This window comes from Pristiophorus japonicus, chromosome 8 (genome assembly GCF_044704955.1).
Source record: "Pristiophorus japonicus isolate sPriJap1 chromosome 8, sPriJap1.hap1, whole genome shotgun sequence".
Classification (NCBI taxonomy): Eukaryota; Metazoa; Chordata; class Chondrichthyes; family Pristiophoridae; genus Pristiophorus; species Pristiophorus japonicus.
The window spans coordinates 228,703,050-228,720,058 of record NC_091984.1 but is presented as its reverse complement, the minus strand read 5'-3'; the positions used below and the strand labels follow the sequence as shown (position 1 = coordinate 228,720,058).

Sequence of the window (17,009 nt, the reverse complement as noted above, 5' to 3'; positions counted from 1 at the left end):
ATCGAGGAAGACTTGCTTCCACTCCTGAAGTGAGTCCTTAGGTGGCTGAACAGTCCAATATGAGTGCCACAGTCCCTGTCACAGGTGGGACAGATAGTCATTGAGGGAAAAGGTGGGTGGAACTGGTTTGCCGCACGCTCTTTCCACTGTCTGCGTTTGATTTCTGCATGCTCTCGCCGATGAAACTCGAGGCGCTCAGTGCCCTCCCGGATACACTTCCTCCACCTAGGGCGGTCTTTGGCCAGGTGTCAGTGGGAATGTTGCACTTTATCAGGGAGGCTTTGAGGGTGTCCATGTAACGTTTCCTCTGCCCATTGCCATGACCACTAGACTAATATCAGAATCGTTAATCTGTTCACCTCCTTGTTTCCCATAATGATACGGGGCATCATGGAGATGGTTGCTTTGGGGATGTCTTTGAAGTAAACAGAAGACCTCTGGTCTCGTATGGAACAGCGCAATTCATCCTTGGAATGCAGTGAGGGAAAATCGCCGGGGTTTCCACGCCCCTTACTGCTGTCCAAGGACACATAGAAAACATAGAAAATAGGTGCAGGAGTAGGCCATTCGGCCCTTCGAGCCTGCACCACCATTCAATATGATCATGGCTGATCATGTAACTTCAGTACCCCATTCCTGCTTTCTCTCCATAACCCCTGATCCCTTTAGCCATAAAGGCCACATCTAACTCCCTTTTGAATATATCTAACGAACTGGCCTCAACAACTTTCTGTGGTAGAGAATTCCACAGGTTCACAATTCTCTGAGTGAAGAAGTTTCTCCTCATCTTGGTCCTAAATGGCTTACCCCTTATTCTTAGATTGTGACCCCTGGTTCTGGACTTCCTCAACATCGGGAACATTCTTCCTGCATCTAACCTGACATTACTGGAAGTGTGTGTGCCTGGTATGGACAACATCGGGCTCACAACTGGATACCCTGCCACCCATAGAGAAGGCCAAAAGATGAATAACTGCCACCTGGGCAAATTTCTGGAGGCCAAGTGCTGCCTGTGGAGCCAGCCTCCAGTAACGGTCAAAACCTTCAATAGTGGAGGAGAGTAAAAGGCAAAACTGGAGAGAGAAATTAATATTCTAACACTTTTAAAACATTGTCTCCTGCCATTTTGATTCATAGCGTTCGGGGTCTAGCAACACTCATTTATTCACATACACTGCAGGTGTGTAACACAGTGGGTTCAACATATCCTACAAGGTAACAAATCAGCACACAGCTGTACAAACTATAGGTGGTAAATATAGAGGTGGTGCTTGAAGTGCTTTCGTATATTTATCAATTAATTAATTCCTGACCAAACTGAGTTATTTAATCCTTGGTGTGTGTCCCAGGAGTGTAACAATTGGTGCGTCTCCTAAGAATTTAATCCTTGGCATGTCATCCAAGTAGTTAACCCTTGGTGTATCTCCCAGGAGTATAACCCTTGATGTGTCTACTAAGAAGTTAACCCTTGGTGGATCTCCCAGGAGTCTAACTCTTCGTATGTCTACCAAGAAGTTAACCCTTGGTGGATCTCCCAGGTGTATAACTCTTGGTATGTCTACCAAGAAGTTAATCCTTGGTGTGTCTCTCAGGAAGTTAATCCTTGATGTATCTCCCAGGAGTATAACCCTTGTTGTGTCTACCAAGAAGTTAATCCTTGGTGTGTCTCTCAGGAAGTTAATCCTTGATGTATCTCCCAGGAGTATAACCCTTGTTGTGTCTACCAAGAAGTTAACCCTTGGTGGATCTCCCAGGAATTGCACAGAGGGAACTCTGGCAAAGCTCAAACCTTTTACGTTGGTTGGTGCCTCCACATGACGTTAATGGGCCTGGAATCCCGGTGCTGGGCTTTCCGCGGGCGCGCGTCAGAAAATAGTAAAAAAAAAAGATGCGCACCTACTCTTTGCTCCTGCGCCCTCCGGCGATCCTGGTCAGAGGCCTCCTCTCCCGGTTCATCGGAGCGCGTTCACATCTTGCAGATGCGCAGGGCTGGGGCTGGAGTCACGTGACACTGGGCAGCCAATCAAGGTAAAGTATTCTCATTCATAATAATAGGAACTCCGTAAGTAGGAGTTCTCATTATTATGAATGAGAAACACCCCCCCCCCCCACAACACCCAAACACAAATAAAAGAATAGAAAAAAAAAAGTCACATAATTAATTTAAATTAAAGTTAATAAATGTCTTACGAAAAAAAAACATTTTTCCAATGTTTTTTTAAAGTTTTGTCACTCATATTTAAAATAACTTATCTTAGTGGGCAGGGCTTTTAAACAGCAAAATGTGGTTTTAAATGTTATTTTTATATGTTTTTTATATGTTTTAAAACTCTTATGCTGGTAAAAGTAGGCTATGCATTTGCTTTTACCAGGCGCAAGAGTTTGAAGGACATTCGCTGCGCAAGAGATGGGCAAATGGTCTCGCCTGCGTGGATGTCCTGGCTACAGGGATGCAGAGAATCTGTCAAGCCAAAATTTGAGAGATTGGAAAAGCTAGTTTTCGGCGCATGCGTATTGTGCGCTGAAAACCGTCTTTTGCGAAGCCTTCCTGGGTCCGTACACACTCCGTACACACTCCGTACACACTCCGTACGGACCTGGGGAGGCCGCAATTTCAGGGCATTGTATTTTGTTGGTGAGTGCTGTGCATCGCAAGGTGAGGGATGGCAATGAGATGTAATGGGTCATTTTAAAGAGGATTTTACCTCATCAGTGTGGGTTGGACTAGAAAGCAGGACCAAGTGTGGGGGCAGGAAAAGAACAGGTATTTTGATAAATTGGCAATGCCTTGGTTTTAAAATCCTCCTTGTTTTCAAATCCCTCCATGGCCTCGCCCCTCCCTATCTCTGTAATCTCCTCCCGCCCCACAACCCCCCGAGATCTCTGCGCTCCTCCAATTCTGGCCTCTTGAGCATCCCCGATTTTAATCGCTCCACCATTGGCGGCCGTGCCTTCAGCTGCCTGGGCCCTAAGCTCTGGAATTCCCTCCCTAAACCTCCCCGCCTCTCCACCTTTCCCTTCTCCTTTAAGACGCTCCTTAAAACCGACCTCTTTGAACAAGTTTTAGTCACCTGTCCAAATATCACCTTATGTGGCTCGGTGTCAAAAATATTTATTGATAACACTCGTGAAGCACCGTGGGACATTTCACGATGTTGAAGGCGCCATATCAATTCAAGTTGTTGTATTTTGAAAAAATTCTCCCCAATTTTCTCCCTTCCTCTACTGAAGACAATGGGGCAGAAATTCCGGCCTCACCGGGTCCATAAGGAGTGTGTACAGAGTGTGTACAGAGTGTGCACGGAGTGTGTACAGAGTGTGTACGGAGTGTGTACGGAACCGGGAAGGCATCGCAAAAGCCGGTTTTCAGCGCACAATACGCAGGTGCCGAAAACTGGCTTTTCCGATCTGTCAAGCTGGAGCTGGACAGATCTTCCGTATCTCGGGAGTGAGGACATTTGCAAGGGCAAGATTGCGGGATTTACCCAGCAAATATCCTCAAAGCTTTTGCGCCTGATAAAAGCAGACGCATAGCCTATTGGTACAGGTGTAAGAGTTTTAAAATACACAAAAACATCTTAAAATAAAATTATAAAAATACTTATCATTAAAAAGCCTCCCCACTAAAGTAAGTTTATTTTAAACCATAATTAGAAAAATGTTTTTTTTTTAAATTGGAATATATATTTAAATACATAAATAACTTTAATTTAAATTAATAAAAATGAGTATTTTTTTCTATTTTTTAATTATTGGTTGTGTGTGTTTTGGGGGCTGTTTCTCATTCATAATAATGGGAATGCCAACTTACGGGAGTTCCCATTATTATGAATGAGAACATGCTATACCTGATTGGTTGCCCAGAGCCATGTGACTCCTGCTCCAGGCCTGCGCACGACCCGACGTGCACGCGCTGCGACGCGCAGTCAGTGGAGGCCTCAGGACCGGGAACTCGCGTGGGCGCAGCAGGAACAGGTAGGTGCGCATCTTTTTAAAGTTTTTTTTACCCGATCGCCCGCGGGAAGCAGCCGAACAGGATTTCTGGGCCAATACTTACTTCCCCGACCACCACCAATTCCCCTCCCGCAGCAATCACCGTGTGCCAGGGACCTTGGCCCCTGGGTCCCCAGCAGAGGCGTCCTGCTGCCTGATCTCAAAGGCCGAGCAAGCAGCTCCCCGCGGACGTCCGGCCCCCCTTTGTGGTCGGGGCGTTGGGGAGCGGCCTGCTAATGAGTCTCGAGCCGAGACTTTCCGCTACCGTAGAAATCGAGTGCAGTATCTCCGGGCGGGGATTAGATGGATAATGAAAGGATTGTGGCTGGGTTCCAAACCAGGGCACCATCAGGGGAACTCTCATATCGACAGCGAGAGGAGCGACCATAAAACGGAATGCATTGCATTTAACTGAGAATGTTGAACCCTGTCACTTAAATAAATGATCCAAATACTTGTCAGAATTTAAGATGCAACTCAATGGTTCAAGTTGGACATTTAATTGCATTGCCTCTTCATTTCCCAAACTTGAAATTCGATTATAGTTAAAAAAAACTCTAGTTAACCGTGTAAGTTACAGAAAGACACTTAAGCAGGCAGTACAAATAGATTCAAAAGGCAATTAGATGCAGTGAAAGGATTGAGGGATTTTGTGAGCAGATGGGTCAGTGGGAAAGGACCTGTCAAAAATAGAAAGGCTTGAGCCCAGTGATCTACTTTGTTTCTATTAGGTTATTAACAGGAGACTCATACTTTATGCAATATAAATTCATACTTTACTGTCTACTGCACTGAACAATATACGGCAAGACTAATAGAGTCATTACAAGCAAGTAATCTAGCTGCAGGGGCTCACATGACGCCATAAACTGCAACAGTGTTATTACAGTCATTAATATTTCAAAGCAGACATCAGAATAGATCAACAATAGGTAATGCACCGTTAACATAAGAGGGACCAAGACAATATAACCTTGCCAAAAAACTGTATGTAGCAGATACATAAAAAATAATAACAGATGCCCTGGAGCTCTGTGACACCAATAATTTAGCTTTGGTATTCCAATGACTGTTGAGCAAGAGTGTTGAACAAATGTGAAACTCGCGACCACAGGGCATAGTTGAACAAATAGAATTAAAAAAAAACTCGTTCATGGGATGTGGGCGTCGCCGGCAAGGCCGACATTTATTGCCCATCACTGATTGCCTTAGAGAAGGGGTGGTGAGCCGCCTTCTTGAACCGCTGCAGTCCACAATACTTCTTTGCAGCGGTTTGGTACAACTGAGTGGGCATTTCAGAGGGGCAGTTAAGAGTCAACCACGTTGCATTTAACTGAGAATTTGCAACCCTGTAATTTAAGTAAGCGATCCAAATCCCTGTCAGAATTTAAGACAGTGTCAGCTGCGGCTCAGTGGGTAGCATTCCTGCCTCTGAGTCAGAAGGTTGTGGGTTCAAGTCCCATTCCTGGAACTTGAGCACATAAATCTAGGCTGACACTTCAGTGCAGCGCTGAGGGAGTGCTGCAGTGTCAGAGGTGCCGTCTTCAGGATGAGACATTAGACCAAGGCGGACGTAAAAGATCCCATGGCACTATTTTGAAGAAGAGCAGGGGAGTTATCCCCGGTCTCCTGGCCAATATTTATCCCTCAATCAACATAACAAAAACAGATTATCTGGTCATTATCACATTGTTGTTTGTAGGAGGTTGCTGTGTGCAAATTGGCTGCCGCGTTTCCCACATTACAACAGTGGCTACACTCCAAAAGTACTGCATTGGCTGTAAAGCGCTTTGAGATGTCCGGTGGTCGTGAAAGGTGCTATATAAATGCAAGTCTTTCTTTTAAGATGCGATTAAATAGTTCATAGATGCATTCAAGAGGCAGCAAGGTAAGGGCACATGAGGGAGAAAGGAATAGATAGGGTGAGATGAAGAGGGGTTGGAGGAGGCTCGTGTGGAGCATAAACACCGGCTTAGACCAGTTGGGCTGAATGGCCTGTTTCTGTGCTGTACATTCTATGTAAGAGATGTCTTCGTAGCTGCCTTTCCGACTACTCTTCCTCCCCTGATCTGAAGGTTGGTGGTCTTAATGGTAAACATCCCCTCAGTTGGTTGGGATCGTACCCAGGAGTACCGTTGACCAAGTATATTCATTATCCTACATACATACTCTCCATAGGTTTTTCTAGTATAGATTGATTTTTTTCTTAATAAGCCTGATTTTTATGAATTGGGATGATTTACTACATTAATGGCGCTATATAAATACAAGTTGTTGAAGACTGCAACAAGTTGCATTTATATAGCGCCTTTAACGACCGAGCCATAAAAGGAGATATTGGGGCAGATGACCAAAAGTTTGGTCAAAAAGGTAGGTTTTAAAGAGCATCATAATGGAGGAAAGAGAGGTAGAGAGGTTTAGGGTGGGTGTTCCAGAGCTTAGGGCCCAGGCAGCTGACAGTACGGCCGTCGATGGTGGAACGATTAGAATCAGGCCAGAATTGGAGGAGTACAGAGCTTTCAGAGGGGTGTGGGGCTGGAGGAGATGACAGAGATAGGGAGGGAGCGAGGCCATGGAGGGATTTGAAAACACGGATGGGAATTTTAAAATTGAGGCGTTGCTTAACTGGAAGCCAATGTAGGACAGCGAGCACAGGGGGTGATGGGAGAGCGTGACTTGGTGCGAGTTAGGACTTGGGCAGCCGAGTTTTGGACGAGCTGAAGTTCATGGTGGTGGGAAGATGGGAGGCCGGCCAAGAGTGCGTTGGAATATTCAAGTCAAACGGTAAGAAAGGTGTGGATGAGGGTGTCAGCAGCAAATTAGCCGAGGCAGGGGTGGAGTAGGGCGAAGTTAGAGGTGGAAGTGGGCGGTTGTTGAGATGCCGTGGATATGTGGTTGGAAGCTCATGACGAAGTCAAATCTGACACCAAGGTTGCAAACAATCTGGTCCAGCCTCAGACAGATGCCAGGAAGAGAGATGGAGTATCAACACAACCAATAATATCACAATCATGCATTCCGATACCTTCTATTCTGTTCAGCTCCCAGAGTGCTCTTGCCTGTCCCAAGGTAAAACCAATGTCGCGAACAAATTACCGGATTTCCAACAGCGAAGTTCAAAGACATTGCGCAAACTGTGGGCTGAGCATATTAAATGAACAAGCGAACACACAGGGGCTGAAATTGCCCCTTTCCTTCAGGCCCGTTAACACCGTAAATCGGCGGTCACGCTGCGGAGCGCATTGGCCAACGGCTTCTCATGCAATGGCCGCCATTATCAAAATCTGCTCCCGTGGTATCCTGGCATTGACCCGCTCACCACCGCTCCGCTGCTGCCGATCCATCCTAAGTGCATCATCACAGATTGTGTCGCTAATGTCGTGTCCCCGCCCCCGTGGTGAATTTCCACCGCGAAAATCTTCCTCCCGCCGGGCGGTGCCAAAACCTGCTCAGTGGTGAAGCTGCGGCCTTCTGAAATGGCGGTGCGGTTTCCCATTAAATGGAGGGCGCACTGCCGCTGACGCCATGTTTTTTTTTTTGTCGGCCGACTACCATGTTGGGTCGACAATTATGCCCCCTGGGTTCGGCCGAGCCGCCAACAGGCAGCCTGGCAAACCCGCCCCCCCCCCCCCTCTTGGCCTGGCTGAAACCCTCCCTGGTGGCCCAGCCGACCAACCTTTAAAAATCGCACAGGCTGACCCCGTTAAGTGAAGGGGAGAGTTGTGGTGACGCGCCGCCGTGATGACATCAGTTGATCAGCTCCGCTGGGCGGGGCCACATTGTTCGCGTGCCAGGCACGAGACTCCCAAAGCAAGCGCTTGACTCTGAACTCCTTCACGGCAAACGAGGCAAAGGTGGGCGGAGGAAACGTTACACGGACGCCCCACTGACACCTGGGAGTCCCTGGCCAAAGACCGCCCGAAGTGGAGGAAGAGCATCCGGGAGTGCGCTGAGCACCTCGAGTCTCATCACCGAGAGCATGCAGAAACCAAGCGCAGGCAGCGGAAGGAGCGTGCGGCAAACCAGTCCCACCCTCCCCTTCCCTCAACGTCTATCTGCCCCACCTGTGACAGGGACTGTGGTTCTCGCATTAGACTGTTCAACCACCTAAGGACTCATTTTTAAGAGTGGAAGCAAGTCTTCCTCAATTCCGAGGGACTGCCTATAATGATGACTAATAGCGGCGGTGTCTATAACACGCCGCCCCCAACTTCCGCCCCTCTAGTGTGCTCACCGCCTCATATCCACCCCAAATATGACTGACTTCCGGTCCGCCTGAAAAAAATGGCAAACAGCAGAATTTCACTCAAGAGGCTACCTCAACGATAAAACCACTAGAAACAGGGTGCGCGTGCGCCCCACTTCGAATGGAAGGCAATTTCAGTCCCATAGCTCTTTCACCTTTCATTCAGAAGTGTAATACTATTTTTCTGTATAGGGGGTGGAGAGCCCATCCCATCAGGGGAGCACATCAGAAAACCTGCCATCCACTGTCCATGATTTCCCCACTCACTCAACGGTCAGGAAATCGAAGGAATTGCACGCTCAAATTTCCACGATGTGCTCCCCATGGGACTGACTCTTCAAAGAGTTTCAACTTCTCTCCATCTGCAAAACAGCAGACATTAACTTTTCAAAGGTATGAGGTGATTTCAGATGTCAATGCATGAGGGAGATGGCCCCGTCGCCTCTCACCCTCTTCACCATCTCCTCCAGAAAGCTGCCCATCTCCAGATAATTTTGTGCATTGCTTTTCTTCTCCAACACCAAGACAGAAGAAGTGCAAGGTGGGGAGTGTGGAGGGTGGGATGGGGGGGTGGGGGGGAAAGGATTCCCACTGAGCTGCTCCGTCACATGTAACTTTGCAAGAAGCATTTTAACAAAGTGAGGAAGTTATGATGAACCTGTATAAAACGCTGGTTCGGCCTCAACTGGAGCGCTGTGTCCAATTCTGGGCACCACACTTTAGGGAGGATATAAAGACCTTAGAGAGGGTGCAGGAAAGATTTACTAGAATGATTCCAGGGATGAGGGACTTCAGTTACGTGGATAGACTGGAGAAGCTGGGGTTGTTCTCCTTGGAGCAGAGGAGGTTTAGAGGAGATTTGATCGAGGTGTTCGAAATCATGGGGTGTCTGGACAGAGTAGATAGAGTAGATCAAGAACCACAGGACACAGATTTAAGGTGATTGGCAAAAGAACCAAAGGCAACATAAGAAAAATCCTTTTATGCAGCGAGTGGTTAGGATCTGGAATGCACTGGCTGAAAGACTCAATCGTGGCTTTCAAAAGGGAGCTGGATAAGTGTCTGAAACAAAATAATGTGCAGAGTTACGGGGAAAGGGCGGGGGAATGGGACTAGCTGAAGTGCTCTTGCAGAGAGCCAGCACGGGCTCGATGGGCCAAATGGCCTCCTTCTGTGCTGTAACCATTAGAACAAAAGAAATAGGAGCAGGAGTCGGCCACCTGGCCCCTCGAACCTGCTCCGTCATTCAATAAGATCATGGCTGATCTGATCATGGACTCAGCTCCACTTTACCCTTGACTCCCTTATCGTTCAAAAATCTGTCTGGCTCCACCTTAAATATATTCAATGACCCAGCCTCCACAGCTCTCTGGGGTAAAGAATTCCACAGATTTACAACCCTCTGAGAAGAAATTCATCCTCATCTCAGTTTTAAATGGGCAGCCCCTTATTCTGAGAGTATGTCCCCTAGTTTTAGTTTCCTCTATGAGTGGAAATATCCTCTCTGCATCCACCTTGTCGAGCCCCCTCATTATCTTATATGTTTCGATAAGATCACCTCTCATTCTTCTGAACTCCAGTGAGTAGAGGCCCAACCTACTCAACCTTTCCTCATAAGTCAACCCCCTCATCTCCGGAATCAACCTAGTGAACCTTCTCTGAACAGCCTCACCAATACCCTGTACAGTTGTACCAGGACTTCCGTGCTTTTATACTCTATCCCACTTGCAATAAAGGCCAAAGCATTCTATGATTCCTTGACGTCAGTTCACATACGGAAGAGGGGTTTCCGTCATACTACCAGTGAATATACAGCAGCAAGGCAGGAGGCAGTGAGGCAAGGAAACACGCAGCTCATGAGCTATACTGGTCTGTGCCGTGTGCCAGTAGCTGGGCCTCACAGATACCAGGCAGAGAAGAACAGGAGCGGGACTGCTTGCCATTTACCACCCGCTGACGTTGGGACCCAAAATAATCAGCAGTGCACCTTTTCCAATAAGCTGGTTGTGAAATCAGGCCAGTTGTTCAGAACCTCTGAATATTCAGCCCCAACTCTCAGCCACGACATTTGAGGTGGATGCGCACATGAGGAAGAGAGCAATAGAAGGATATGCAAATCTTTAAACGCCTCAACCTTGTTTTCAAACCCCTCCACGGCCTCGCCCCTCAGTAACCTCCTCCCACCCTACAAGCCTTCGAGCTCTCTGCGCTCCTCCAATTCTGGCCTCTTGAGCATTCCCGATTTTAATCGCTCCACCATCGGTGGCCGTGCCTTCAGCTGCCGGGGCCCCAAGCTCTGGAATTCCCTCCCTAAACCACTCCGCCTCTCTACCTCTCTCTCCTCCTTTAAGATGCTCCTTAAAACCTATCTCTTTGATCAAGCTTTTAGTCATCAGTCCTGATATCTCTTTATGAGGCTTGGTGTCAAAAAGATTTTTTTTTTAAATCGCTCTCGCTCTTGATAAACAACTTGGGACATTTTGCTATGTTCAGTGCTCTGTCTAAATGTAAGTTGTTCCTTGTTGTTTGATGGGGTGAGATGAAAGGGGTGGGAGGAGCTCGTGTGGAGTATTGATAGAGAATTCAAGCTCTGCAGCTTGAAAAAAACACAGACCACATTGCATTAAGTCATCAATCAACTTGACATTTTAGCACCTTGGGTAGCGAGCCAATTAAAGGTTAACAGACTATCAAATGAGCCAATAAGGTCAAAGAAGGCGAGTTCTTTTCTGTAAATTGAACCAGGTATAAGTACAGCCATTTTGGCCATGTGGTCTCAGAAGGACAAAGGCCTGGCTTAAAGCCAAGAGCTTGTTGCTGCTGCCAGAATAAAGTTACATTAAAACTACAATCGGAGTTTGCATTTCATTGGAAATTAAGCGATCTAACAAGTATAAAGACCGGCACGGACCTGCTGGGCTGAATGGCCTGTTTCTGTGCCGTAGACACTATGTAACGGACACCCGTTTTAAATTCACATTGTTTCGCTTACGTAAGGCCACCTCACAAAGTATTACACAATGCTCCAGCTTGATGCACAGTGGAGCTCTACTTCTGTCACATTGCCATCAAATGGTTTTAAAAAAAAGAGAGGGTAAAATACCCATGTCAAACTGACACGGTATAGAATACCAACTACGAGCCTCATTTACATAGGATTGATAGCAGGGTCAACCCAGTCTTGGTGAATGAAGCATTTGCAGTGGTAATTCTTCACAAAGTGTCCCCAGAGACTTATATCCCAGTGCTCATTCCCATTTCAAAAAATGCATGCATTTGAATATATTCTACGGATGTGAAATCTCCACGTTTTTGAAAACTAACCCGTTGCCACGGAGATAAATAAACTGCACCAACCTTCCTCGCTCGTGTGGCACGGTGGGGTTCTCCCCTGGGCAAGCGCTCGAGATGTAGGGTCAGACGATCGCGATTCCACCCCTCGCAGTAAAGGCCGGATCCACAAATGACAAGAGAAGCAGCAAAGCGGCCGCTATTTTCGACCTACCTTTGTTCTCGTCCTGGTCCCTGGACATCTTCCCCTTCAGGGCCCGGCTCCAGCTGCCCACGTGCTCGCCGGGTCGCGGCCTGTCGGCGGGGTCTTGCGAGACCGGCTTCAGCCAGGGGGGTCCGTACCGCCGCGGCAGGGCCGGCGGCTCCTCGGCTCGCTGCTCCCTCCCGGCCACCGCCGCCGCCTCCTTGTCGGCCCGGCCGAAGGGCAGGAAGGCGAACTGCTGGAGGCCCCCTGCACCGGCGGCGGCAGCAGCGGCAACAGCAGACGCCGCCCCCGTCGAGCCGCCCAGGGCCCCGTTCGCCGCCCCGTCGCCGGGCAGCGGGGTCCTGCCCGGCATGGTGCTGTCCCCGGCGAAGCCCGCGTGCAGGAACACCAAGCTGCCGGCCATGAGGTAAATGATGATCAGCGTGAAGAATCGGACTGGCTTCCGTCGGAAATACCGCTGGATCTTTAGCGCTAATCTGGCCATTCCCGACTCATAACCTTCTGTTAAGCGCTGTTTTTTTTTGTAATTCAGGACCGCGGGTTAAAACAAACAAAAAAAACAAAAAAATCGAGTATTATTTCAACCGGGAAAAAAAAATCGACTGGCGTGGCAAAGTTTTTGTAATCCACGTTGCGGCTGAGGATGGCCGCACGACTGTTCAGTTGCCGGGACGACCTCTCGACTTGTGCTTCATCGGTTTCGCGTTGCCTTTCGATACAAAAAAGTAATCAAAAAAAAAAAGCCTGGTAGAGATCCCGAGGCGATCGTTCATAAGGTAGCTGTCATCGTCGTTGAGTTCGAAGAGCTACTTACGTTCTGTCGTCAATAAGGAAGAGGAGGGAACGGACACACCCCCCCCCCCCTCCCCACACCGCTCTGTCCAGAGAGAGATGATAATTCGAGTTGTCCAAATTCCCGTCTGACGAGACACGCTCTGGTTGAGCAGACTGTAATCTTATAATCACACAGGGCTGTCGTAGCAGAGTATTTTGATATCTTTCCCCTTGTTTAAATTCTTCAGGAAGGCCCCGGGGAGCTGAGTGACAGAGGATTGGTATCTGGTGAACTGAATGCTTGGCGACGGTTTGGAAAACAGATCAGCTGACACAGTTCTCAATTTGCTTTCAAATCCGGGACGCAGCTTTCCTGTGAGCATCCTTCGTGCTTTTTCTTTTCGTTGGGGGATTTCTCACACCCTCCTTCCAACCCCCGCCCCCACCACCACCACTCTTCCACCCCCCCCCCCCCACCCCCACCCCCCCCCACCCCCCAACCACCCCCCCACCCCAGCACCTTCGGCGTAAACGGCTCTCGTTCAAACGGCCCTTCCGAGACTCAGGCGCGGGGGAGCGAGGCCGTGGGCGAGATGTCCTAAGTCCGACAGGCTCCTGCTGACTCGGTCCATCTGCACGGCTCCAGCTCCTGCAACAACAGAAAACAGCACACACAAAATCAAAACTGTCGTAACCAGTGACCTTTTGCAGAGCGAGAGTGAGAGAGGCAGCAATTACGGCGATAGTCAATTTAGAACCTGAAGATGAAATTAACTTTATGGATCCGAGAGACAGTTTTTTAGTCGTTAACAAATTTGCAAAATGTCAGCCGTACCAGTAAAAATACTGCCAGTCGTTTTAGAGTTTGACTTATTTTCTCCCACTTAAATCCGTGACGTTCCGGGTGTGCTTTTTTGTTTCTTATACCATTTAGAAACCGCCGCAAAGCCCTCCCCTTTTTTAGGGTTGGTGTGATGGGCCGGACGGAGCGTGCAATGCCCCAGAGTGTTATACCGAGTTGTGAAGGATGGATCTGGGCTGAGTTACAGCCAGGGCGTTTGCAGCCGTTCTAGCACCAGCCTGTGCCCGTCGAGCTCGGTGGTGAGAAAAGATTTCCTGCTTCTGCTCACTAGCCAGTGACTGCTGCTGAAAAGACCATGCCTGTTGACATCGGGTGCGGACAAGATTGGGTGCACTCCGTATCGAGCGCGCAAGGAACTCTCTACCGTTTGAAAAAAATATATATATTAGTTCCTGGGATGTGGGCGTCGCTGGCAAGGCCGGCATTTATTGCCCATCCCTAATTGCCCCTCGAGAAGGTGGTGGTGAGCCGCCTTCTTGAACCGCTGCAGTCCGTGTGGTGAAGGTGCTCCCACAGTGCTGTTAGGGAGGGGGTTCCAGGATTGTGACCCGGCGACGATGAAGGAACGGACAATATATTTCCAAGTCAGGATGGTGTGTGACTTGGAGGGGAACGTGGAGGTGGATGGTGTTCCCATGTGCCTGCTGCCCTTGTCCTTCTAGGTGGTAGAGGCCGCGGGTTTGGGAGGTGCTGCTGAAGAAGCCTTGGCGAGTTGCTGCAGTGCATCTTGTAGATGGTGCACACTGCAGCCACGGTGCGCCGGAGGTGGAGGGTGTGAATGTTGATTTAATGTTATGTGGATTTCTCATATAACTTGGTTTGGAAACTCATAAGCTGGGTGCTGGGTTTCACCATGTGACAAGCTGACCCCAATAAAAGATATCATATCCAGTGCGGTGAATAGACAAGACACAAAGACTTCTGAGTAAACTTATATTTGTTTTTGAACGACCTCAATCCCCCTGCCCTCGAGGGAAATAAAGTGAAATCACCATGACTGGACATTACTTAACCATGACGTTCCACAAATGACGTTCATCGTGTACAATCGACTATTTGTTCATCTACAACACGTTAAATTTATTTTATGTCAATAGCCGGCGGCAAGCTTAGCAGCCTGGTAGTTTTGTTTGTGTTTGCATTGATCTATTATGTAGGGACATCGAGACAGAAGTAGGTCATTCAATCCAGCGAGCCAGTTCCGCCATTCGTTAGATCGTGGCCTATCTGTATCTCAGCTCCAATAACCCACCTTTGCTCCAGATCTCCCAGTACTCTCTCCATACAGTTGCATAGTGGTTATGTTACTGGATTAGTGATCCAAAAACCTAAACCTATGATCCGGAGAGGTGATCAGATCCCACCATGGCAATAGGGGAGAATTTAAATCGAGTTAATTAAATAAATCTGGAATTAAAAACTAGAATTGGCAAAGGTGACCATGAAACTACCCGGATGGTCGTAAAAACCCATTTGGGTCACTAATTTGCTTTAGGGAAGGAAATCTGCCGCCCTTACCCGGTCTGGACTGTGTGTTTTCTTTGGAACAGAAGAGGATGAGGGGAGACCCCATTGAGGTGTATAAAATTATGAGGGGAGTAGATAGGAAGAACCTATTTCGCTTAGCAGAGGGGTCAACAACTAGGGGGCAGAGATTTACAGTAATTGGTAGGAGGTTTAGAGGGGATTTGAGGGAAAATATTTTCACCCAGAGGGTGGTGGGGTTCTGGAACTCACTGACTGAAAGGGATGGTAGAGGCGGAAACCCTCACCACATTTAAAAAGTACTTGGATGTCCACTTGAAGTGCTGTAACCTACAGGGCTACGGACCAAGAGCTGGAAAGTGGGATTAGGCTGGATAGCTCTTTGTCGGCCGGTGCGGACACGATGAGCCGAATGGTCTCCTTCCGTGCTGTAAATTTCTATGATATGTGGTTGTCTCTTAACTGCCCCTCTGAAATGGCCTCTCAGTTGTAACAAACCACTACAAAGAGGTACAGGTTGAACCGCCCTTATCCTGAACCCTCAGGACCTGGCCTGTTCTGGATAAGGGATTTTTCCGGACGAGGGGCGGTCACGTTAAATTGGATGGTACAGGTACTGAGCAAGAGAATATCGGGGCTGGCTGGCTTGGGGCAGGGAGTGCTGCAGAGAGATCATGAGGGGGCGTGGTGGGGGGGGCGGTGGATCGCGGGGTCAGGCCAGCGATTGCGGGAGTCGGCAGCGAAGAAGGACTTCAATTTGTTCATGTCGGAGTTCGGCGCGTGCGCCACCCGGTGGCCGGGAATGGTTGTGGATGAGGGGTGGTTCTGGATAAGGGAGTTCTGGACAAGGGAGGTTCAACCTGTATGAAGGACTGCAGCGGTTCAAGAAGGTGGCTCACCACCAACCTCTCAAGGGAAATTCGGAATGGGCAATCCTTACCCAACAAAAATCCATCAATCTTAGTTTTGAAGTGACCAGTTGACAACAGCTTTTTGGGGGAGAAAATTCCAGATATCCAGAACCCATTGTGCGAAAAAATGCTTCCTGACCTCACGATGAACTCCACCTGCCAGAGTTTTTCCCACTCACTTAATCAATCAACTTTAAGTGAGTGGGAACTTTCTGTTCCCATCTATACTACGTACTGCGCCACTTAATTTAGTGTCCTGTTATTGGCTAAATATTCACCGAACTATCTGATTCAGGCACAGAAGTATGGACAGATGCACAGAGAGCGAAGGCATCCTTGTGTTCTTAATGCTCCACGTCCTCGTCCCTCCTCATCCCAGAAACCTCTTCCAGCCCGGCAACCCTCTGAGATCTCTCCGTGCTCCTCCGATTCTGGCCTCTTGCGCCTCCCCGATTTTCATTGGCCCCAAGCTCTGGCGTTCCCTCCCTAAACCTCTCCTGCCTCTCTAACTCTCTCTCCTTCCTTCAAAAAGCCCCTGACGGCAAACCTACCTCTTTAAACTAGCTTTTGGTCACCTGTCCTAATGACTCCATGTGTGGCTCGGTGTCAAATTTTGTTTGAAGGGCCTTGGGATGCTTCACTGTGCTATATAAATGTAAGTTGTTGTTGTTATCAAAAGAAAGACTTGAATTTATATCACGCCTACCGGACATCCCAAAGCTCTTTACAGCCATCGAAGTACTTTTGGAGTGTAGTCACTGTTGCAATATGGGAAAGGCAGCAGCCAATTTGTACGCAGCAAGCTCCCACAATGTGATGATGACCAGATTATCTGTTTCTGTTATGTTGATTGAGGGATAAATATTGGCCAGTACACAGAGGATAACTCCCCTGCTCTTCTGCAAAATAGTGCCATGTGATCTTTTACATCCACTTGAGAGAGCTGATGGGACATCAGTTTAATGTCATATCTGAAAGATGGCACCTCCAACAGAACAGCACTCCCTCAGCACTGCACTGGGAGTGTCAGCCTAGATTTTTTTTGTGCTCTAGTCCCTGGAGTGGGACTTGAACCCACAACCTTCTGACTCGGAGGCAAGGGTGCTACCAACTGAGCCACAGCTGACACTGCCACTGTACAATAATAAAATGAATTAGCCAGGACAAAATGCAACTGAGGTTTGCTTCCCACTGACTTTGATTAGAATGACAATCAGCGTTATCCACCAGGACCAATGCCCT

General features: G+C 48.3%; 1 protein-coding gene across 1 annotated transcript in view; it reads right to left on the bottom strand.

Moving 5' to 3' along the window:
• The window catches only part of wscd2 (WSC domain containing 2), a 370,410-nt gene extending 357,470 nt beyond the window's left edge, over positions 1-12,940 (bottom strand). The window contains exon 1 of the mRNA XM_070888043.1: positions 11,745-12,940. Coding sequence (XP_070744144.1) covers positions 11,745-12,219 — 475 coding nt within the window. The 5' untranslated portion in view covers positions 12,220-12,940. The remainder of the gene's footprint in view (positions 1-11,744) is intronic.
• Between the last annotated feature and the right edge of the window lie 4,069 nt (positions 12,941-17,009).